The 23,239-nt window shown below is 42.8% G+C and overlaps 1 protein-coding gene across 1 annotated transcript in view; it reads left to right on the forward strand.

The window, feature by feature from the left end:
* SPIDR (scaffold protein involved in DNA repair) overlaps positions 1–23,239 on the forward strand; it is a 770,885-nt gene that overhangs the window by 697,118 nt on the left and 50,528 nt on the right. The window contains exon 10 of the mRNA XM_089678484.1: positions 22,436–22,579. Coding sequence (XP_089534610.1) covers positions 22,436–22,579 — 144 coding nt within the window. The remainder of the gene's footprint in view (positions 1–22,435; positions 22,580–23,239) is intronic.

Genomic DNA, 23,239 nt, shown 5'->3' on the forward strand with positions numbered 1-23,239 from the left:
ATATACAATCATTAACACAAACGTTCCATATCAACCTTTCTCGACCTTTTTACCACTGCTTAGTATGTCTGCCGCTCATGATATATTAGCATATAATAACCAAAAGAATAACACATGGTGCATGCTAGGCATATGTGAGTAGATCATTTTGTAACAATGTAACATTTCGTAGGATCCACTTATGGAGTGGGGGGGGGGGGTCAGTGTAGACTTCTTATATTTATAATCTGTTTAGTACCTCACATTACTGGCCAGTGTAGGACCCCCTTAAATTGATGGTCAGTGTAGTGCTTAAAATTAAATTGGTAAGAGTAGTTGATTAGATAAGCGGTCAGTAGAGCAGGACTTTTTTACACTGATGGTCAGTAAAAATAATGTTCTTACATTTGTGGTTAGTGGGGAAGAGTGTCTCTTACATTAATGATTAATGTACCACCTCTTTACATTGCTGGACAGTTGAAAGGATAGTCTTGTTACAGACAGCTAAAAAAAAGATAATTTTTGTCGGTGGTTACTTACTTATACTTAAACCTGCTTCCACCTCCAATCTAAGCTCTATTCTAACTACCCTGTAAAGTAAAAATGACTTCTGAAGGTCTGGTCTGGTCACATGAGTAGCTCCCAGCTCTGGCACCAGTTTAGAGGAGGGACAGCTGACAATGGATGCGATATAGTAAGCCTATTGGTGACATCATCAACATCATCACCCAGGCACTGCAACCTATGTCTGTGATCTCCCCTCTTCACTGAAGCCAAACACTGGGAAAGTCATGTGACCAGATCACCCTCAGAATAGGCAAGTAAAGACATCTTTCCTTTATAAGGTAGTTTAGAATAGAGCTTAGAATGGGGGTGGAAGCAGGTTTAAGTATAGTTATTTTTTTTACTGGACTTCTACTTTAGTTTTTCCATGACCTTTATTGATAGACTTGCATCAGTGTCAGACCTATTACTGGGTGCTTATGCCTATGATGGCATATTTTGGGTCCTTTCCACTAGGATTGTGTGTCTCTATAAGTTTGTGTGCATACGTTTGATGGTGTCCCATTAATTAAGCAAAGGGCAGGAAAACCTGCACTGACTTGTTTAAGGTCCTGTACAAAGGGCTGTGGGCTTGTGTCAATGGTATCAGTTTGAGAGGTTTCTGAGAAAATTCAGAATTTCATGAGTGCATATAATCTGCATTTGACCTCTGTCTGACCTGAATTTTACCATTTTTAAATGGGTTAAATCCTCTTGAATTAAACAAATGCCAATTGATGCAAACCCTCATTTTAGAAACTGCTTGGCTATCATTGGCTTTAATACTAAGAAATAGAACTAGAAAGAGCAAACCAAACAGGAAAGTCACAAATCTCAGTCTGCATGACTTCACCAGTGACATAGTAAGTACTAAAAAGATGTGAATCAGCATAACACCCAAAGATTGATATTTTTAAAAGAGGTTAGTAGTAGTAGCCTCCATTTCTTTCCTGTATTACCTCCTAAATAGTAAGTCCACTTAAAGCGGAGTTCCACTCAAAAGTGGAAGCTTATTTGCCTCCTCCCCCCTCCACTGCCATATTTGGCACCTTTTGGGGGGGAGCGGATACCTGGTTTTGATAGGTTCCCGCTCCCACTTCTGGCTCAATTCCCCACAGCACAGTGAGCTGGAAGTTCGGCTCCCTCCTTCCTCCCGCAGTCTCCTGGGAACTTTCACAGGTCCCAGAACACTGCTGGACCAATGAGAATGCGGAATGCGACTCGCGCATGCGCAGTGGGCACCCAGCTGTGAAGCCGCAAGCTGTCACAGCCTGGTGCCCACAGTTGAGATGCCGGGTAGAGAAGAGGCAGAGAAGGAACAGGGTGGTTGAGCACATCGCTGGACCCTGGGACAGGTGACTGTGTGTTTATTAAAAGTCAGTAGCTAAAGTTTTTGCAGCTGCTGACTTTTAATTAACACAAAACTGACTGTAACTCCACTTTAAGAAAAAAAAAATACTAAATGCACATTTTTGGCTGGTAAATTTTTTTCTTGGGAGCCTGTAAATCAATGCACATACTATCAGCAGATCGCGGATGCAATGTCAGGCTTTTGTAGACTGACAATACACTTGACAGTCTGCCTGTACCTCTGATATGGGCAGGCAGTTACTGCAGTCCAGGAAGCTCCGCAGGCTACAAGCGTGCTCGCAGTACACTGAGAACTACAAGCTGTTAGCAGCAAAGGCTGACAGTACTTGTAGGCATTCATGCACAGGAAACTGTAAATGAATGACACGGTTGTGTGGGCAGAGCCCTGTGCGCCTGTATTATTTTCAAATAGTGACAGTGGCTGCTGGGAGAAGATCCCCGATCTGTCACAGGGAGGGGGGGGTACAGCAGGGGGAAAGCTGAAAATGCTGGAACATGTTACATGTTCCACCTTAAAAACTGGTGGAGCATGTAACATATTCCAAAATGTGAACTTATCCTTTAAGATTTATGTTGATTTCCGTATGCACTTTATTAAATGAGCTGTAGTTATTGGTCATCAAACAAAAGATGAATACCACATTCATAATTACTTAAAAGCTAAGTTCATCTTTTGTAAAAGAAAAAAAAATGCACATCATTTTGCAGGTAAAAATATGTGCAGTTATTAATTTTTTACACTGCAGCCTGTAAAGCATTGCAACTACAATCAGTGGATCGAGGGTGCAATGTTAGGCTCCTGCACGCAAATCCGTACAGTAGCCTGCCCGTTCCTCCCATACGGGCAGACCATTACTGAAGTGCAATAGGTGGCAGTGAACTATTAAAACTCTCACCAGCATCCTTTCAGTTCATTGAGAACTGTAAGCCATCTGCTGTGGTGGCAGCAGATGGTGAATTAATGACGCTGCTGTTTGGGTGGAGCCCCACACAGCCACACAGTTTTTAAATTGTGACAGTGGGTTCGGGAAGAAGAACCCCCATCTGCTGTCACGGGGGGGGGGGGGTGCTTTATAAGTAACATGTTACACCCTAAATATGGGTGTGACAAGTTACAAAAGGTGGTCTTATCCTTTAAAGCTTCTACTATAAGCACAGGAACAATGGAAGCAAACACAAATAGAAACACTTTGCATGCCACCAAATCTGTATCTTACCTTGAAATGCACAATTTAGAAAAACAATTTTCCCCGACCACATCCATGGAGAGCAATGGAACCACCATAGGATGTGACAACCGTGAGCATAAGAAAGACAGGAAGATGTGCCAAGGCCGTCCGCTCTGACATCCACTGTGCGGAAACAATGGCAACCTGGTGAGAAAAAGAAAAAAGCTATTGAACCACAGGTCCCAGCAGGGATCCAGGTCTGTACTCCTACACTAGGCAGAAATAACTGAATTGCCTATAGAAGAGAGGGGGTTTTATGCCAGCTAGGACTGCCCATGTTGTGTTCTTTTTCTGAATAGAGTCCTAGTCCTGTAGGCAGCAATATAACCCTATGGTCGAGAATAGAAGAGCTGTGTTCATCAATGAACTCAGAGAAAGGGATTTTATAGTGAGTAAAAAAAAAATCTAATTTTTCAAACAATTCTGAACCATTTTTAATCATAAAAACAATCCAAGTGATCAAGGCAACCTACCACCAATAGTTTAGTTTTGATTTAAAAACATTATGCTACAATTCTAGCTATACATTAAATTTTTATATTGAAAAGGTTTCCCTTAAAATGACTTGAAATAGTCGTGTTTCTCTCAGTATGTCAGAAGCAAGACATTACCTTTTGTAATTTACAGTTTATGAAATTACATTTAGACTAGATGTAACTCGTCTCTGGTATTTTAAATGTATCAGACTTATATTTTGTAAATACACTGGAAAGTTATAAACGCAAACATATTTTTATACTTAGATGAATTTCCCATGCAAAAGGACATTGTATTAATGGCCAAGCAGCTGTTTCTATTAATCCAGAGCAATTTGATGCACCAGACTTTAATTAAGTCCTGTTGTTTAGATCAAGTATAGGGGTTCTTGTGAAGAATAATGTAATGCCAAGCATACCCCATAGAGCAGTGTGTTAATGATTAAAACACAGACATATAAAGAGGTAGAAGTGTTCAGCCATGACATATACTGTAATTGTGAAGTGGAAGGAAAATGATCATTGGTTTTCAAAAATGTTTATAAATAAATATCTGAAAAATGTGGCATGCATTTGTATTCAGCCCCCCTGAGTCAATACTTTGTAGAACCACCTTTCTCTGCAATTACAGCTGCATGTATTTTTGGGTATGTCTCTACCAGCCTTGCACATCTAGAGAGTTACATTTTTGCCCATTCTTCTTTGCAAAATAGCTCAAGCTCTGTCAGATTGGATGGAGAGCATCTGTGAACAGCAATTTTCAAGTCTTGCCACAGATTCTCAAGTGGATTTAAATCTGGACTTTGACTGGGCCATTCTAACACATGAATATGCTTGGATCTAAACCATTCCATTGTAGCTCTGGCTGTATGTTTAGCAGTGTTGTCCTGCTGGAAGGTGAACCTCCACCCCAGTCTCAAGTCTTTTGTAGACTCTACAGGTTTTCTTCTAAGATTGCCCTCTATTTGTCTGCATCCATCGTCCCATCAACTGACAAGCTTCCCTGTCCCTGCTGAGGAAAAGCATCCCCACAAATAGACGCTGTCATCACCATGTTTCATGGTGGGGATGGTGTGTTCAGGGTAATGTGCAGTGTTAGTTTTCTGTCACACATAGCGTTTTGCTTTTATGTCAAAAAGTTCAATTTTGGTCTCACCTGACCAGAGCACTTTCCTCCACATGTTTGCTGTGTCCCCCACATGGCTTCGTGCAATCTGCAAATGGGACTTCTTATGGCTTTCTTTCAACAATGGCTTTCTTCTTGCCACTCTTCCATAAAGGCCAGATTTGTGGAGTGCACAACTAATAGTTGTCCTGTGGACAGATTCTCCCACCTGAGCTGTGGATCTCTGCAGCTCCTCCAGAGATAACATGGGCCTTTTGGCTGCTTCTCAGATTAATGCTCTCCTTGCCCGGCCTGTCTGTTTAGATTTATGTCCATGTCTTGGTAGGTTTACAGTTGTACCATACTCTTTCCATTTTCAGATGATGGATTGAACAGATGTTCAAAGCTTGGGAGGTTTTTTTTTACTGAACCCTGCTTTAAACTTCTCCACAACTTTATCCCTGACCTGTCTGGTGAGTTCCTTGGCCTTCATGATGCGGTTTGTTCACTAATGTTCTCTAACAAACCTCTAAGGGCTTCACAGAATAGCTGTATTTATACTGAGATTAAATTACACACAGGCGGACTCTATTTACTAACTAGGTGACTTCTGAAGGCAATTGGTTCCACTAGATTTTAGTTAGGGACAGAGGCGGACTGACCATTTGGAAACTCGGGCACTGCCCGAGGGCCTGGGGTCAGTAGGGGGCCCCATAAGATGCCCCTGGTACCTTTTTCATAGGCTTTTTTGAGTGTGGGAGAGGACACAGGGGCCCCATGATCCCCTATTGCCTGGGGGCCCCATGAGTTGTCAGTCCGCCCCTGGTTAGGGGTATCAGAGTAAAGGGGGCTAAATACAAATGTACGCCATACTTTCCAGATATTTATTTGTAAAAAAATTTGAAAACCATTTATCATTTTCCTTTCACTTCACAATTATGTGCCACTTTGTGTTGGTCTATCACACAAAATCCCAATAAAATACATTTACATTTTTGGTTGTAACATAACAAAATGTGGAAAATTTCAAAGGGTATGAATACTTTTTCAAGACACTATTCTGCGTATTTTCTGAAATATATGGTGGTATTTTCTTGTGTTTGTGTGCTTGCTTGAACAGTAATTCTTAAGGTGTACCTGTCATTCTCCACAGCACCCCTTTCGTAGTTTTGCAAAGGCTCAATGTGTGCACTTTGTCAGCTGACAATCTGCTAGATTGTGTGCAAAAATTTGGCACTCAATATGTAGGTTCTGATGAGTACAGTCCCTGGAATTCATAAAGATTGGCACAGACAGATTTTACAGTAGTGTCTTTCATGCATTCTAAAAGTGGTATAGCATGTGCCAAATTAATTTACCTGTCTAGAACTTGTACATGACTTCAACACATGCTGCACCACTCTTAGAATGCTTGTGAGACAAGTTCGTAAAATCTCTCTGCACCAGGGTCTCTTTCTGTACGCCAAAAGAAAGTTGGCCTAATTAGCTCCATTTTCGTAAGATACAAACTGTCAGTATTTTACTTTGAATTTGGTGTTTTTTCATTCATTACACCACAATGTAAAGATGGTGCATTATTGAGCTACTTGAATTTGACGCACAAGTCACTGTCAGAACCAAAAGTGTCACATATGCTTCATGAATTTGGTACAATACATTAACAAAAGGGATTAATGCCAGAAAGGTGTCTCAGCGCCTTTATTGAATGAGCCCCCCCTCCAGTATGTATAACCCATTATTGACTGCAAATTTGTAGCACTTTATTGTAGAGAATAAATGGAGTAGTTTTGTGTCTTCTCATTAAAAAACACTTATTTCCAATAAATATATAAATAAAACTTTAAAAAGACTAAATCTAATTTTCCAACTTGGTGTTTCTAATTGTTCCTTGTTATAGTACGTGTAATGGTCATACTTGGCACACAAACAGCTGTGTGTGTAGCAGCCATGTTGTTACAGAATTCAGCTATTACATTTTATTTGTCATTTTCTGTTTTGTTTTAAAACCAGAGATCCAGCAGTTCTGATTCCTCTCCCTCCTACTTTCCAGAACATAGCTAAAGTTTCAGAGGCACCTTGAGTTAACAAGGGTCTGGGTCCTCAAAGAACTGGTTATCTCCTCCTAAGCCAGAGATCTGGCAGGGCCTGCTAGCAATCAATTCCTACAATTTATCACTTTTTGGAGGGGAATAGAAGTGACCTGTCGTAAAAATATAAAAATCCTTCAGGCAATTCAGCACTAGGAACACATAGCTTGCCATAAAATGTCTACCCAGAAAGCAGTCAGGCATGGGACGACCTGTGCCCAATTTACAAATTAACAAAATCCACACACAATTCATAAAATCCAACAGGGCCAAGATACATTAATATTAAGTATATAAGTGAATGGGGAATATCATACCGAACAAAACAAGGTCATATATGACTAAGCTAGCATATAGGAAATGGGAGAGAGCAGTCTCCTGCCTCCTGGGTGACAGACCCATCCAAAATACTCTGTGTTTGGTATCCCTGGACACAAAATATAATGCTGAACAATAATCTACCAGTTTACAGAATGCAACCTGTATCTAGTAGAAGATATTAATATTAGTATAAAACTGTGTATAAGGGAGGGCCACGATAGAGTAATAAACGTGGTGACTTCTCAGGCACCACCCCTAAATTGGGTAATTGGTCAGATGACCTCTGTCAACACCCCTCTAGATGCCACTTAAAAAAAGAGTGTGCAAGCAGTTCTTGCCCAGAGGGCTCTTGTTTTAGCATCAACCAAGGTACACTGAACCAGTCTTGAGAGAGCCACTGTACCATTTTGCTTGATCATGTAGACTCTCCCAAAACCAAACACTTTGCAAGTATTCTTCATTTTCAACTCCATTTTAATTCTCTGTTGCTTTATTGTCTCTTTATTTCCGTATAATACCCTTTTTTCTGTAAATATTTTATTTTGCATCATTTGTATTATTAAACCGTATTTTGAAAAGTGTTGAAGGTGTCTTTAACAGTGGTGTTTCTGTCACCTGGTGTGGTAAAGCATGGTGTCACCCCCCCCCCATGGACATGATACAAGAGTTAGCAGAAATAGTGGACATGATACAGGAGACAGTCTGAGGCTGCAGCAGACATATTACAGGAGATGAACAGAGACTGCAGACATACTACAGGAGATGGTCAGAGACTGCACGCATAGTAGAGGAGATGGTCAGAGACTGCGGACACACTACAGGAGACGGTCAGAGACTTCAGAGATGGTACAGGAGAGAGCCAGAGATTGTGGCCATAGCTGTGCTCACAATGGCATGAAAGTCTCCAGCAACCATGGGTGGATAGTGTAGGGTAGGGGTCCAGTCTCCCTATTAATCAGGGACCTGGTTGATGCCATACACAGTAGTGGGTGAAGGAGAGGGACTGTCTCTCTATCAGGGACCCTGTGCGCTGTGACCTGCTGTGTATACAATGGGTGAGTGGTCCCTCAGCATGTAGCCAGTGTTGTCTCAGTGTAGCATACACACTGATAGCTGAACACACCCTCCCTCCTGAAGGTTTTTTCGTGATCCCCTCACCTCCCCTGACAGCTGTCTATAATTCTTCCAGCACAGTCACAGAGCGTTCCAAGCAGGCAGGTTAGGGAAAGGGGAGGTGGAGAAAGTGACTGACAAGGAAGCACACCGTATGCACAATTCTGGCTTCCTAGGCTCATCCATCCATCCATGAGACAGATCTATAGATGTTCACTTGTTCCCTGATCCGTCCCTCTGACAATGCAGTGTATCCCTAGCACTCCTCTCTATGGAGAAGGAAAAGGCTGGGTTTCCCCCCACCAGAACAACACTGTGTGATCTGGACATCGCTGGTGCTGGCTGCTCTGTGCTGTGAAGGGTCAGGTGCTAGAGTAGAGAGTCTCGTGGAATTGAATTAGCAGAGACTCCAGCTCTGTTCTGTGGGACACCGGCCCCCTAATGACTGTGGGCATTGCCCTAGTGCCATTGATTTAAACATGGCGCCACTGACTCACTGGGCATGTGCCTGGCTTGCCGAAAATGTCTGAGCCCAGTCATCTTTGGAATTGCCATACTTTTTACGGATGGCTGACAACCCTGGCATCACCCCTCTTGCGCTAATGCAAACTAAAATAATCCTCTCTCTCGAAGAGTGCTACTAAATATGAAAAATCTCTGAACATACCTGTCTGTGGTGACATTTATTTTTCATACTTGCTCTTGCTAAAATTGTGAAGATTTGATAGGCCCAAAGCTATCTGGTGGCAGTTTGGAGTTAAAAGGGTTAATTGCTTAATTAACTTAACCCAGTGACAATCACTCTCAGGCTGCTGGCACCTAGACTGTGGTTCCGCGAGCTGGAAAATCTTTGTGCAGGGTGCAGCTGAGAGTGTCATTGCTATGTAGGTGACAGCAGGGTGTGAGATTGGCCAGTTCTTTGTCACAAGTTCGTAAGAAGGGCACCGTGTTTGCCACAGTACGTAGTTCTGTAGTTGCGTTCAAAAGCTTGTTTTTTACAAACACGCACATTTTCCCAAGTCTCTTCTCCTATTTAACATTTAAAGAAACAGACTGGCTCAGTACATTCTTTTTTTTCCCCCACAATTCATATTTCATTTCTTCAGAGCTGTGTTCACATATGCCAAGGATTCATTTGCAGGGTACTTTTTTTAATTTTCATTATATGCAATTCCTGTTTTGACCACAGATAAATACAGGTGAAACTCGAAAAATTAGAATATCGTGCAAAAGTTCATTTAGTTGCCTGTAATATTCTAATTTTCTGAGATTGTGGATTTGGGGTTTTCATGAGCTGTGAGCCATAATCATCACAATTATGACAAATTATGGCTTGAACTATCTTGCTTTGCATGTAATGAGTCTATCTCATATATTAGTTTCACCTTTTAAGTTGCATTACTGAAATAAATGAACTTTTGCACAATATTCTAATTTTTCGAGTTTTACCTGTATAACCAGATGTAAAGTCTATTAAATATATACCTCAATACATTAAATGCATTTTTATTACTATTCAAATGTTCAAAAAAGCTTCTTTTTTTTTTTAGAGGCAGTTTGATCCTATAGTTCATTGGTAACTTGGACGGTGCCTTAAAGTCATTATTTTTCCTGCCTGCACCTCGTGTTTTCACCTGCATAAGATGTGCATTGATTATGTAATTTCACAGTTTAATTTATTCCGTATGCTCAGTCTATGGTAGAGAAAATGTTCACATTCCTTTGTCAGCAGTTTGTTTGTGTTCAAACATAAGACATGTGGCATGGCATGGCACTGCACAGGGTAATGCATGACTTCTGTCTGTAGTCTGAGAACTAACATTTCAGGTGAATAAACTACATATCCCAAAATCCATGGATCTCTCAGTCTAGTGCTCTTCGGGTGAAAGCTGCATAATAATAACTGAATTAGACAGAGCATTGAAGGGAAGAGATGTGTTTCATCACATTAGCATACCAACATTTGTGATGCAACATAGAGAAAATGGTGAGGCATGGACTGGACACTGTTTGACCCTGAACAAGAAGTAGCCTGTCCCTTTATTGAATAGTGGCAAGCTAGGTGAATGAATACCATCAGAATCGATCAGCCAAGACAATACAAATTGCAGCCACATCATGGGAGCCCATCATTACAAGGTAAGGCAAACAAAACACAGGGAATTTAACTACACTATTATCTAGGTAAAACAATAAAAACATGTACTGCGGACAGGTGGCAGCCACAGGCAAAGCAACGTACGGGTACGTCACTCTGGCTGTACTAATACAGGGGGCAGCGCTCCCCACCTGCGACTGCTGTGTCCGGTGGACACAACGGAATGAAGATCACAGTGAATGGGACCTGGTGATCATATGATCGCTATGCGATCACAATGCTAGCAAAGTTGCTATGAATCAATCTGATTCATAACAGCTCTGCTTCTCTTCCTAGTGAGCTATGATTAGCCCACAACTGTCACATGATACATGGTGCCATTTACATCACCCTGTACCATGTGACCAGCTCCAGCCAATCACAGATCACTATCTTGAGCTGTCAAAAACCTAACTCATTCATGACAGTTCATGACTGAGTTAGGTTCATGACAGGAAGCTTTGCATTGCAGGAGAAATGATCTTTATTTCTCCTGCAAAGCAAAGTGTAAAAAAGAAAAAAAAATTCCTGATCACCCACCCCACAGTAGTGCAATGTTACTATGGTAACATTGTTCTATTCTGATAAAAGTATTTTTACAAAAAGTTTTAAAAAATACCATATTGAGAATTTAAAAAAAAATAAAATTTTTTAACTACTTGCCAGCCGCTTACTCGAATTTTGCGGGCGAGCAGTGGCTCTGGGCAAAGCGCTGTAATCTTACGTTGTTTCCTTTTTCGGGGTGTGATCTTGCCTGCGCCCCCCCCGCGGTTGGTTCAGAGAGAGAAGAGAGAACACCGCACCGAGTAAAAGCACTGCATTTTACACGCACGTTAACCCTTTGATCGCCCCGTCACCCAGCCAGTGCCATTAGTACAGTATCAGTATATAGAATTTTTGACTGATCACTGTATTCCTGCCACTAGCGACATCAGATAGCATCATGGTCAGTTAGCGCCCCTCTCAGCCAGGGTCAGCTAGCGTTTGATTGCCCACACACTATCGCACTCATGCTATAGGTCGCTGATCACCCCCATTACTAGTACAGTGTTTGTACGGATCAATATAATGATCATGAACAGAACTATACTCATGCCTGCTTTGTATAGTGTCCCCAAAACACAGTGTTAGCAGGATCAGCCCCGTTCGCTGCCAGCACTAGCGCTTAGCCCCTTCACTGTTTTTCACGGGAGATTTGTACCAATTGATTGTCGGCCAAGGCAATTTATATGTACAACAATACATGGCCGCCCACCCAAATTCAGCTCTTGCCAGACAATTCTTATGGAAACCTATCACGGCTTTTTTGGGCCTAACCCTCAACATGGGTATTACAAAAACTAATGAATTGCGGCCATATTGGTCCACAGATCCGATTCATCATATGCCCATGTTCTCTGCTGTTACATATATGCCCAACATGGACCAGCAATGTACTGGTGCGTCGCTGGAGTTTAAGTGGTTATACCGGGATGATGACGGCAGCTACAGGCATCATCCTGGTATTGTTTTTAGCAGCTGGCGGTTGGCTTTCATGTAAAAGCAATCCTAGTGGCCAATTAGTTGCTGAATCGTTTTTACAACCCCCCTCGCCCCCTGCTGCTGTCAGATTGAGGGCAGTAATTCTGGCACTAGACCTCCTGTGTAAATATAAATTAGTGACCTGTAAGGCCATCGCCTATCGATTATAAAAAGTATGTACTTTATCCCCATTGCACAGGCATGCGCAGTTTTAAAGCATGTCATGTTTGGTATCTATTTACTTGGAGTAACATCATCTTTTATATTTTATCAAACAATCGGGTAATATATTGTGTTTTGTACATAAAAGTTCTAAAAAGTGTATTTTTCCCAAAAGATTTGCGTTTGGAAAATCGCTGCACACTGTGTGACGTACAAAATTTCAACACCCACCTTTTATTCTCTAGGGCCTCTGCTTTAAAAAATGGTTCAAAGTAATTTTCTAGCAAAAAAAAAGTTTTTCATGTGAACAAAAAGTGTCAGTAAAGGCTTGGTCTTCAAGAGTGGGTGATGTGTGGCATAAGCTTCTAATGTTGGCCCTGAAATGTCAGGATAATAGAAGCAACCCCTCCAAATGACCCCTTTTTGGAAAATAGACATTCCAAGGTATTTGCTAAGAGGCATAGTGAGTATTTTGCAGATCTCATTTGTTGCCAAGTGTTTTTGAAATATGAAGAAAGAAAACAAAAATGTATTTTTTCTTTTTCAAACCCCTGTAACAAAAATGATATCTGTAAAATACTCACCATTCCTCTTATCAAATTCCATGGGGTGTCTACTTTCCAAAAAGGGGTCATCTGGGGGATGGGGTGTTTGTACTATCTTGGCATTTTAGAGCCTCCGAAACTGTGATAAGTAGTGGGAAAGTGATATGAGGAAGTATGCCCTTTGAAAGCCCGGAGGTGGTCATTGGATTTTGGGGGCCTGTATGTAGCTAGGCTACCAAAAAGTCTGTCAGGGATCGCCGCGGTGATGGTCCCGGCGCAGGCGCAGTATGCGACTCGCACTGGTGTGCGGGCGCTATGTCCTGGCCGGCCGCGGCGATGGAGCTCGCGCATGCGCACTGGGGTCCACGGGTGCGCGCCTGACACCAATGACAACACAGGACGCGGTATTTAAATCCCCCCTGTGCTGTCACTGGTTGCCGTATGGTCTTCCTAGTATCCTGTTCTTGAACCTGTGTATTTGTGATTGTTGCTGACCCAGATTGCTCTGACCTTGCTGATTTCTCCTGTCCTGACCCTTGGCTTGCCTGACAGGTGATTCCAGCGGCCTATCACGGCTATTTAGATGTTTTCAGTAAACGGGGGGGCAGACTCCCTGCCTCCTCACCGCCCGTTTGATTGCCCCATTGACCTTTAACCCGGTTCCGAGATTCCATTTGGCCGAATTTTTCCCTTGTCCGAACTAGAATCGGAGGTTCTCAAGGATTACATCGATGAGAACCTCCAAAAAGGGTTCATCCGCCCCTCCACTTCACCAGTGGGGGCTGGAATTTTCTTTGTAGAAAAGAAAGATAAATCCCTGAGACCCTGCATTGACTATCGGGAACTAAATAAGGTCACAATTAAGAATCGCTATCCATTGCCCCTGGTCCCAGAACTCTTCCAGAGCCTGAAATCCGCAGTTATTTTCACAAAATTAGATTTGAGAGGTGCATATAATCTGGTTCGTATAAGGGAGGGGGACGAGTGGGAAAACAGCATTCCGCACTCGATTTGGCCATTTTGAGTACCTGGTCATGCCATTTGGACTCTGCAATGCCCCAGCCACGTTCCAACACTTCGTTAACGACATATTCAGGGATTATCTTGACGTTTTTGTAATTGTCTATCTAGACGACATACTAATATTTTCGCCCTCACTCGAGGCTCATAGGAATCATGTGACAAAGGTGTTGGAACGGTTACGTCTACACGGGCTGTACGCCAAGGGTGACAAGTGCAGCTTCGAACAGCACAGTATCGCATTTTTGGGACTGATCATTTCCACCACGGGGGTCGCGATGGACCCTCAAAAGGTCTCGGCAATTCTGGATTGGCCAGTTCCCACAGATAGGAAGGGCGTCCAACGCTTTATTGGATTCGCTAACTAGGAAGTTTATCAAGAACTTCTCTGGTCTGGTTTCCCCCATTACTCAATTAACCAAACAAGGGATCCGTTTCAAATGGACGCCTGAGGCCTAGGCAGCCTTTGAGTCTCTGAAAAAATTATTTACCACTGCTCCCATTTTCAGTCATCCGGACGCCTCTCTGCCTTATGTTCTGGAAGTAGACGCATCAGAAAACGCAGTAGGGTCCATCCTGTCCCAAAGGAGAGGCACCAAGGAACTTCTGCACCCTGTGGCGTTCTTCTCAAGGAAACTTTCACCGGCCGAAAGGAATTATGACATTGGAGATCGAGAATTATTGGCTATTAAAACCGCATTAGAAGAATGGAGATATCTGCTGGAAGGAGCCACACATCCGATCCTGATTTTCACAGACCATAAGAATTTGGAGTATTTGAGAACGGCAAAACGTTTACGACCACGCCAAGCGAGGTGGGCGCTCTTTTTCTCCCGATTCTCCTTCCACATAACGTACAGACCTGGTTCCAAGAACACGAAGTCCGATGCTCTCTCACGCATGTTTGAGGATCCTGAGGAGGAGCCAAAGCCTGATACTATCCTATCTTCAGGGAACTTCCTTGCCCTCCAAACGGAACTTCATTCTAGACTGCAGGACGCATCTATGGATATGCCAACCCCACCTGGGGTGTCCCTCCAGAGCAAGGGAGGACTCGTATGGAAGGAGGGGTTAATTGTGGTGCCGGAAAAGGTCCAAACATTGGTCCTGGGACATTGCCACGATCATTCGATGGCAGGGCACTTCGGGCTGTTGAAGACTCTTGAGCTGCTCCAGCGCACGTTCTGGTGGCCAAGCATGACCAAGGACTGTGAACGCTACGTCAAATCCTGTGCCATTTGTCAGAGGAACAAGCCACCTAGAGGCAAGGCCTGGGGGTTGCTACGCCCACTACCTATACCCGATTGACCGTGGCAAAGGATTGCGATGGACATCATAGTCGAACTTCCTCCGTCCCAGGGCCACACCGCGATCCTCGTGATCGTGGACCGCTTGTCTAAGATGGCCCACTTTTTACCCCTGAAGAATACGCCATCGGCTCTTGAGACCGCACAGATCTTCATACGAGAAGTGGTAAGGCTGCACGGAGTCCCGGAAGACATCGTCTCGGACTGAGGAGTCCAGTTTACCTACAAATTCTGGAAAGCTTTATGCAAGGCATTGGGTATCAAATTGTCCCTCTCCTCCGCTTTTCACCCACAGACCAATGGGCAGACGGAAAGGACCAACCAAACACTGGAACAGAATTTGAGATGCTACACGTCCTTCCTGCAGGATGATTGGCTGGCACTCTTACCTTTGGCAGAATTCGCCTACAATAACGCAAATCATTCAACCATGGGGCAATCTCCGTTTTTTGCAAACTTTGGGTTCCACCCCACTTTTCTACCCGATCTGGTCGCTGAGAGTTCAGTTCCAGCCACTCAAAGCACTCTCACTTTTTTTTCTACCAATAACAAGTTGCTTCAGGAAGCTATTTCAAGAGCCCAGGAAGATAACAAAAGGGACTTTGATAAGAAGCGAAGGGGAGAACTGGTGTTGCAACCCGGGGACCAAGTCTGGTTGGCAACAACGAACTTGAAGATGTCGTGCCCCTCGAAGAAACTGGGACCAAAGTTTGTGGGCCCATTCCGAGTGAAGCGAATTATTAAAAAAGTGGCATATGAGCTCGTTCTCCCAGAGACTTTCAAAATCCACCCAGTGTTTCACGTATCTCTGCTGAAGCCAGCCGTACCAGATCCATTCCCAGATCAGGAGTCCAGACCTCCTGAAGCTATAACCATTGAAGAACAGGAGGAATTTGAAGTGGAAGCAATTCTAAATTGCCGAAAGAGGGGGGCCAGACCCAGTTCTTGATCAAATGGAAGGACTATGGCCCAGAGTAGAACTCCTGGGAACCGGCCAAAATGTTCATGCCCCTAGACTTATCTGGGAGTTTTATCGTGGCCACCCACGGTGGAGAGATCAGTTGGGCACCCGGAGGTTGCCCGTAGGGGGGGGGCAATGTCAGGGATCGCCGCGGCGCTGGTCCCGGCGCAGGCGCAGTATGCCGACTCGCACTGGTGTGCAGGCGCTAGGTCCTGGCCGGCTGCGGTGACGGAGCTCGCGCATGCGCACTGGGGTCCGCGGGTGCGCGCCTGGCACCAATGACAGCGCAGGGCGCGGTATTTAAATCCCCCCTGTGCTGTCACTGGTTACCGTATGGTCTTCCTAGTATCCTGTTCTTGAACCTGTGTATTTGTGATTGTTGCTGACCCAGATTGCTCTGACCTTGCTGATTTCTCCTGTCCCGACCCTTGGCTTGCCTGACCTCGCTCCTGGATGCCCCCTTGTGGATCTGATCTCTTGTTGCTGACCTGGCGTGTGACCCGACCATTCTCTGCCCGCTGCTTTGTACCACACCGATCCCACGGCTACCGACTCGGCTTGTCTGACCTCGCACCTGCTCCTCCATCCATCCATCCATCTGTCCATCCCGTCAGGTTATCCCTGCCTCCTCACATCAGGCTCTCACCCAGCAGGAACCTCTGGCAAGCTCCTCTACCACTGGTGGGTATACCCGGGGGCCGCGACCTTGTCTCGGTTCACTCCAAGTCCATCCCCACCATCAGGGGCCCTGGTGAACAAGTGAACCGGGACTTAGACTCCGCGCTCTGGAGAAGCCTGACCAGTGGACTGCTAGAGGTACCGCCAGGCGATTCCTTACAGAGTCTCTCACATGTGGTATCCCCATACTCGGGAGAAGTAGAAGAATGTGTTTTGGGTTGTTATTTCACATATACCCATGGCATGCATGAGCAATATATCATTTAATTGACAACTTAGAAAAAAAAAATTTTAATTTTCGAAAAATTTGTTGCAAAAAATTACAATGTTCCATTGACTCAACATGCCTCTCTGCAAAATCCTTGGGGTGTCTACTTTCCAAAAAGGGGTAATTTGGGGGGTGGGGGGGGGTTGTACTGCCCTGGCATTTTAGCACCTTAAGAAATGTGATAGGTAGTCAGAAAGTAAAAGCTGTTGAAATTCCAAAATACTGTATATACCATAGTTTGTAAAAACTATAGCTTTCACGCAAACCAATTAATATACATGTATTGGGATTTTTTTTACCAAAGACATGTAGCAGAATACATTTTGGCCTAAATTTATGACTAGCTGGATATTTTTTATAACCAAAAGTGAAAAATATAGTTTATTTCAAACATTTTGGTCTTTTTTTGTTTATAGCGCAAAAAGTAAAAACCGCAGAAGTGATCAAATACCACCAAAAGAAAGCTCTATTTGTAAAAAAAAAAGGACATTAATTTCATTTGGGTACAGCATTGCACGTCCACGCAATTGCCAGTTGAAATAGTGCAGTGCCGAACAGCAAAAAGCCTGGTCATGAAGGGGGGGGTACATCTTCCGGAGGGCAAGTGGTTAAGCTTGAGGCGATGGTTCCCTGAGTGAATTAATGGGTTTCAACCATTTCAAACTGCAGTCCCGGCAATCAGCTAAATGTACAGTTGAAAAACATTTATTTGAACCGATCAACCTGTCAAGAAAAAATTATAATTCTGTTCTACAAGTCCCATGATTCCAGCACCCCTGCCAGTCAGTTCCCAAAGTCAGTTCCCGAACCTCTGATTAAACTTAGTTATGCACAACTCAACACAACAAACAAACAAAAAATCCTGGCCTCCTCTCTGGCTCTGTTCCCTGCAGACTCACAGTTCTGAAATCCAGCGCCAGTCCACTTCTAGGTTTAATATGACCAAGTGTTATGTAACCCACTTCCTGTGAGCCTGCATTGTGAAAGCTCTACCCCCTGGAAGGTCATCATCTCTGCTCTGGACTAACAGGAAAATGCTGTGTAGATCCATGTCATTACATGGCACTGCTCTATATAGTATTCAGTGCCTGTTTATCACTAGATAAGGAATAGGATTTTTTTTTTTTTTATTGGACTGCTCCAATGTTGGCCTGTGGTTGCCCAGCCTGGAGTTGCACTTTATAGCCTTGTCCAGGACCCAATGAAGCCTGTCATTAGGGAATGAAGGAGCAGTTTTTTTTTTTTCTTTTTTCATGTGTGCTCTGTAAATACTGACCACTTGTACCTTTGCAGTAAGCAGCCGACATTGAGATAACCAAACTTATAGTGCAGTTATATAATTCACAACTAGAATTGTTATATGAATAGGTACTCCTGTATATTTTACAAATTATACTTTAATCTGCTGCAGTATACTTTGCTCTGTTCTACTTTGTACAGTAGTTATTTGTTTGCTTGAAGTGATTAGTAAATTATAAAACAGTGATTATTTTCCTAATTCAACAGTATGGAAACAAGCTGTGCTGTAATTAAAGAACAATTACCTGCTTCTCTGTGTCAGTTTACTCTGGAGATTACATTTCTGTAAACCAAAGATTTGAGTAGATGACCTAATCTTTAACTGTGTGCTCCTAATTTACACCCAGAGGGGACATCTAAGTCTAATTACCCCCTGGTGGTAAATAAATATGATTCCCAATGTTCACAGTTTACATTAGGTCTTATGATGGATATATCTAAGACACATTTTGAGGGTGTTTGCGTTTATTCTGCTTTTTTTAATTATTGTAATTGGATATCTTATTAGTAATATTTAAATGTCAGGTTGTATAGTAATGATTAAAATGAAATCTTAAAATTAGTTTGTGTTGTGTTCTGTTTTGATAAATTAGCAGGCCTAGAGCAAAGATAAAATTGAATGTGACATTTTATTTATAAATTTAACAAAAAAGAGAGTCCGTTAGAATCTGTAGAGTTTTACCAGGACAAGTTACTAACTCTATTTTCTCTTTATTTTCATTAATTCTGGATGGAACATGCAATGTTTTTCTCAGTGAGATTGGTTTGTGCTCATTTATGCAGACAAAATACTCAGAGCTTTGTCTAAGTTCATTACTCACTTTGTTTTTGATTTAGCGCCTAAAATGTTATTAGCTACAGAATGACAGTGATAATGTGCTGGCTGGTTTTATCACATTTATTGGCATGTTTTAAAGGTGTTCAACTGTTTTAGATTGAACTATTCAAGGCGTTTTGTTAATGTACACTTGAGAGATTTTAAATGCAGACTTTTTATATACTGTGTATAGTTTGTGAATTAATTTGTGTATGCAGCCATATTGTTTGTGATATATATATAATCGCTGCTTCCTTACAGTGCTGCTTATTTTTCTCACTGGAAGTCTGTGGGTCAGTCCTGACCAGTTTGAACACAGTAGAATACCTTAACCACTTACCTATCAGGCACTTATACCCCCTTCGTGCCCAGGCCAATTTCCAGCTTTCAGCGCTGTCGCACTTTGAATGACAATTGCGCAGTCATGCAACATTGTACCCATATGAAATATTTATTATTTTTTTCACACAAATAGAGCTTTCTTTTGGTGGTATTTAATCGTCGCTGGGTGTTTTATTTTATGTTCTATGAAAAAAAAAGCGAAAAAAATTTGAAAAAAAAAGTTTTTCTTTGTTTCTATTATACAACTTTGCAAACAGGTAATTTTTCTCATTCACTGATGTGCATTGATGAGGCTGCACTGATAGGCAGCACTGATGGGCACTGATAGCACTGATGAGGTAGCATAGATAGGTAGCACTGATAGGCGGCACTGATGATGCTGCACTGATAGGCGGCACTGATGATGCTGCAATGATATGCAGCAATGATGGGCACTGATTGGCAGCACTGATGGGAGGCACTGCTGAGCACAGGTGGGTGGCACTGCTAGGCTCTGATGAGCACAGGTGGGTGGCACTGCTAGGCTCTGATGAGCACAGGTGGGTGGCACTGCTGGACACTGATCATCATTGTCCTGATGATCAGTGCCGATTTGTTCTGACAATTGCCGGTTATCGGCAGTACTTTTCTCACGCTGTGACAGCGTGAGGAAAGTGCAGCCAATAACCAACAACTGTATTTATCCGATAATCTGCTATGTCATTGGACACAGCTGATTAACGTGGTAAAAGGCCGCTGTGATTGGCCTTTTACCACATCACATGATCAGCTGTGTCCGTAGGACACAGCGATCATGGAGATCGCTGGGTGCATGTCATATGACGCCCTCCCAGGACTGGACCACTGCGCTATAGCCATCATTCGGCTATAGCACAGTTGCCAAGTGGTTAAACCACTTGCCTTCTGGGCACTTTCACCCCCTTCCTGCCCAGGCCAATTTTCAGCACTGTTGTGCTTGACTATTGTTCAGTCATGCAACACTGTACCCAAACAAAAATGTTATAATGTTTTGAGACATATAGAACTTTCTTTTGGTGGTATTTAATCACCACTGTTTTTTTTACTTTTGCTAAACAAATGCTAAAGGACCGAATTTTGGAAAAAAAAAGTTTTCTTAGTTTTTTTTTATTCTCTTTCACTAATATGCACTGGTGGGGCTGCACTGATGAGGAGGCACTAATAGGTGGCACTTACAGGTATCACTGATGGGCACTGACATGTGGCACTCATGGGCACTGATAGGTGGCAATGACAAGCACTGATAGGTGGCCCTGATTGGCACTGATGAGTACTAATATACTGCACTGATGAGGAAGCACTGAAGGGCATTGACAGGCATCACTGATGGGCACTGATAGGCATGACTGATGGTCACTGAAAGGCAGCATTGATGGACACTAAGAGGCATCACTGACATCATATGGCGTTCTTCCAGAACAAGAGAGCTCCCGTCCATCCGTCATTTCCCAATATGGCGGGCAGGAGGCAGTTAATGAAGGCCACAGATGGATAGGCATCTCACTGAGAATAATGAGCAAGGGGTATTATTGCCCCTTCAAATTAAAATAGTTCATTGTTTCCCTCCTGCCCTTGTTTAGCATAGAAATTAATAATAAGCAACCTCACCTTGTCAAATCAGCATGGGGGAACCACTCCCAAAAATGTGTTCTTTTTTTTTGCCTACAGAGAGAGAGACACCTCCTTTATACTGACAACTGCAGAAATAACTGCTACTTAGGCTCATCTGGGTCAGTCAGATGTGATTGAGCGTGGTTGGGTTACTATTCACCTGTCAGTGTCTCATTGAATCTGCTCTTCGTTTACTGTATATGCTCGCTGTAGAATTTGCTGGTGTGATTTTGCACTTCCCTGTCAGATCTGCCGCTCTTATTTCCTGATCGGCTACTAGGTTTACACCCACTATACTGTGATTGGTTAAGGACCAATTGTTTGGTCACCATTTTAGATTTTTTTTTAAAGGAGAGTATCTGGTCTATGTATTTGGGTTCCATGTATCAAGAAATTGAACACTCTGGGATGTTTCACTTCAGAACATGTTTGTAAAAGTCAGTGTTCTGCCATTTTTGCAAGCTACAGCTTGCTAAGTTTTGACAACTGACAAACCTATCACATATTCTGCTTTATCGTGTCTGTTTGAATAAGCTGGCATTTTGATAAAGCTCACATTGTCAATTTTGACGTACACATGGAGGTAACAGAATGGAAATATTTGTGGGGAGTGCAAGGCTGAGAGTTAGTCATCTTATGACATGTAGCCTTGATGTCTCCATGCATAAACCATAGTCTGATTTATTTCACATGACAACTAAAGAAGGTTACAGTGTTTTTCAGTATGTGGAATCTGATAAGGTTTTTAAAGCATGCTATGCTGCATATTAAATAAATAAAAGCTTGTGTGACAGTGAAATAGTACCCGCTCATATGGTAAGCATGCTTCTTTAATTTCAATAACCAATCGTTTTAAACTGCAAGCTTTCTAGAAATGTATGATAAATAATTTTTACTTATGTTTTACATGTCAAAAGCTCTCTATAAATAAATCTTTTAAAAAATGTGAGCCCAGTTGATTTTCTGTTCTGTAATCTCACTAAAGGACAGCACAACTAAGTATTTTCTGGTTGTTCCAGGAAATAGTATGTGTACTTATGAATGTAAATTAAAGACCTTAGATTGTATTCCCCTTGAGAATTAGAGAGTGATGTGAATGTACAATATGTATATGTAATGTGCTGCGTAAATTGACAGCGCTATATGAGTACATGAAATAAATAAGTACTAAAATCAGAAACAGGCAGGCAGTTTGAAATTGCGGAGAAGGTCAGCAGCATAAAGCTCACCACACACTTTACAATCTGACTGTACAATCTCCTTTGGATTTACCAACAACTATGTAGTGCAAGGACCTGCCTGATTGGATGCAAATGAATTGGATAGTTTAGGTAGGTCCTTATATTTCATAGTTTGTGTTAAATTTAAATTAGATATTGTACAAAGATTTTAAGGTCAGGTTGTGAAGTGGTGATATTTCTCATCTCATGTTTCTTGTAGATTATGCATAATGTGTTTTGGTTTTTCATCTTTCTTATTGCATGCTATTTGCTGTGATCTTGATACATACTCTTTTGTCTCTCAGATACCCTGTACTCTACCTGCTCCCAGCTTCTGTTATGTCCTTGCTTTAAGATATGATGAGGACAGTGGCAGCATCAAACCAGGAGATACCGTTTCTGATCTATACCTGCCTCCTGTCATTCACAGTCTTGATGAAATTTTGCAGGTAACCATCCACTTGGCCTTTATATAGTGTTTGGGTTTTGAAAACAATAAGGAATGTGGCATATTATTATTATTATTATTATTATTATTATACAATGTTTATATAGCGCCAAAAGGTTTGCTCAGCGCTGTACATTAAAGTGGGCGGGCAGAGCATGTAACAATACAATACACGAGGGGTTCGAGGGCCCTGCTCTTTTGAGCTTACAATCTAGGAGGGAGGGGGTAGAGGTACAGGAGGAAGTGGCTGTGGGGGATGGAGTGGTAGGAGGAGTGGAGGAGAACAGCTGTTAGGTGAGGGTGGGGTAGGCTTCCCTGAAGAGATGGGTTTTCAGGGTGCGCCTGAAGGTGAGGAGGGTAGGTGACAGTCTGATGGATTGGGGTAGGGAGTTCCAGAGGATGGGGGAAGTCCTGGAGAAGTCCTGCAGTCGAGCGTGGGAGGAGGAGACCAGGGAACTAGAGAGTAGGAGGTCTTATGAGCAGCGAATAGTACGGGTAGGGTGGTATTTGGGTATCAGGTCAGTGAGGTAGTTTGGGGCAGCGTTATGAATAGCTTTGTATGTCAGAGTTAGTAATTTGAATTTAATACGTTGGGCAATCGGGAGCCAGTGAAGGGATTGGCAGAGGGGGGTGGCAGAAGTGGAGCGGTTGGTGAGGTGGA

The sequence above is a fragment of the Staurois parvus genome, unplaced genomic scaffold, assembly GCF_062004578.1.
Source record: "Staurois parvus isolate SC_StPar_1 unplaced genomic scaffold, SC_StPar_1.0 ptg000205l, whole genome shotgun sequence".
Classification (NCBI taxonomy): Eukaryota; Metazoa; Chordata; class Amphibia; order Anura; family Ranidae; genus Staurois; species Staurois parvus.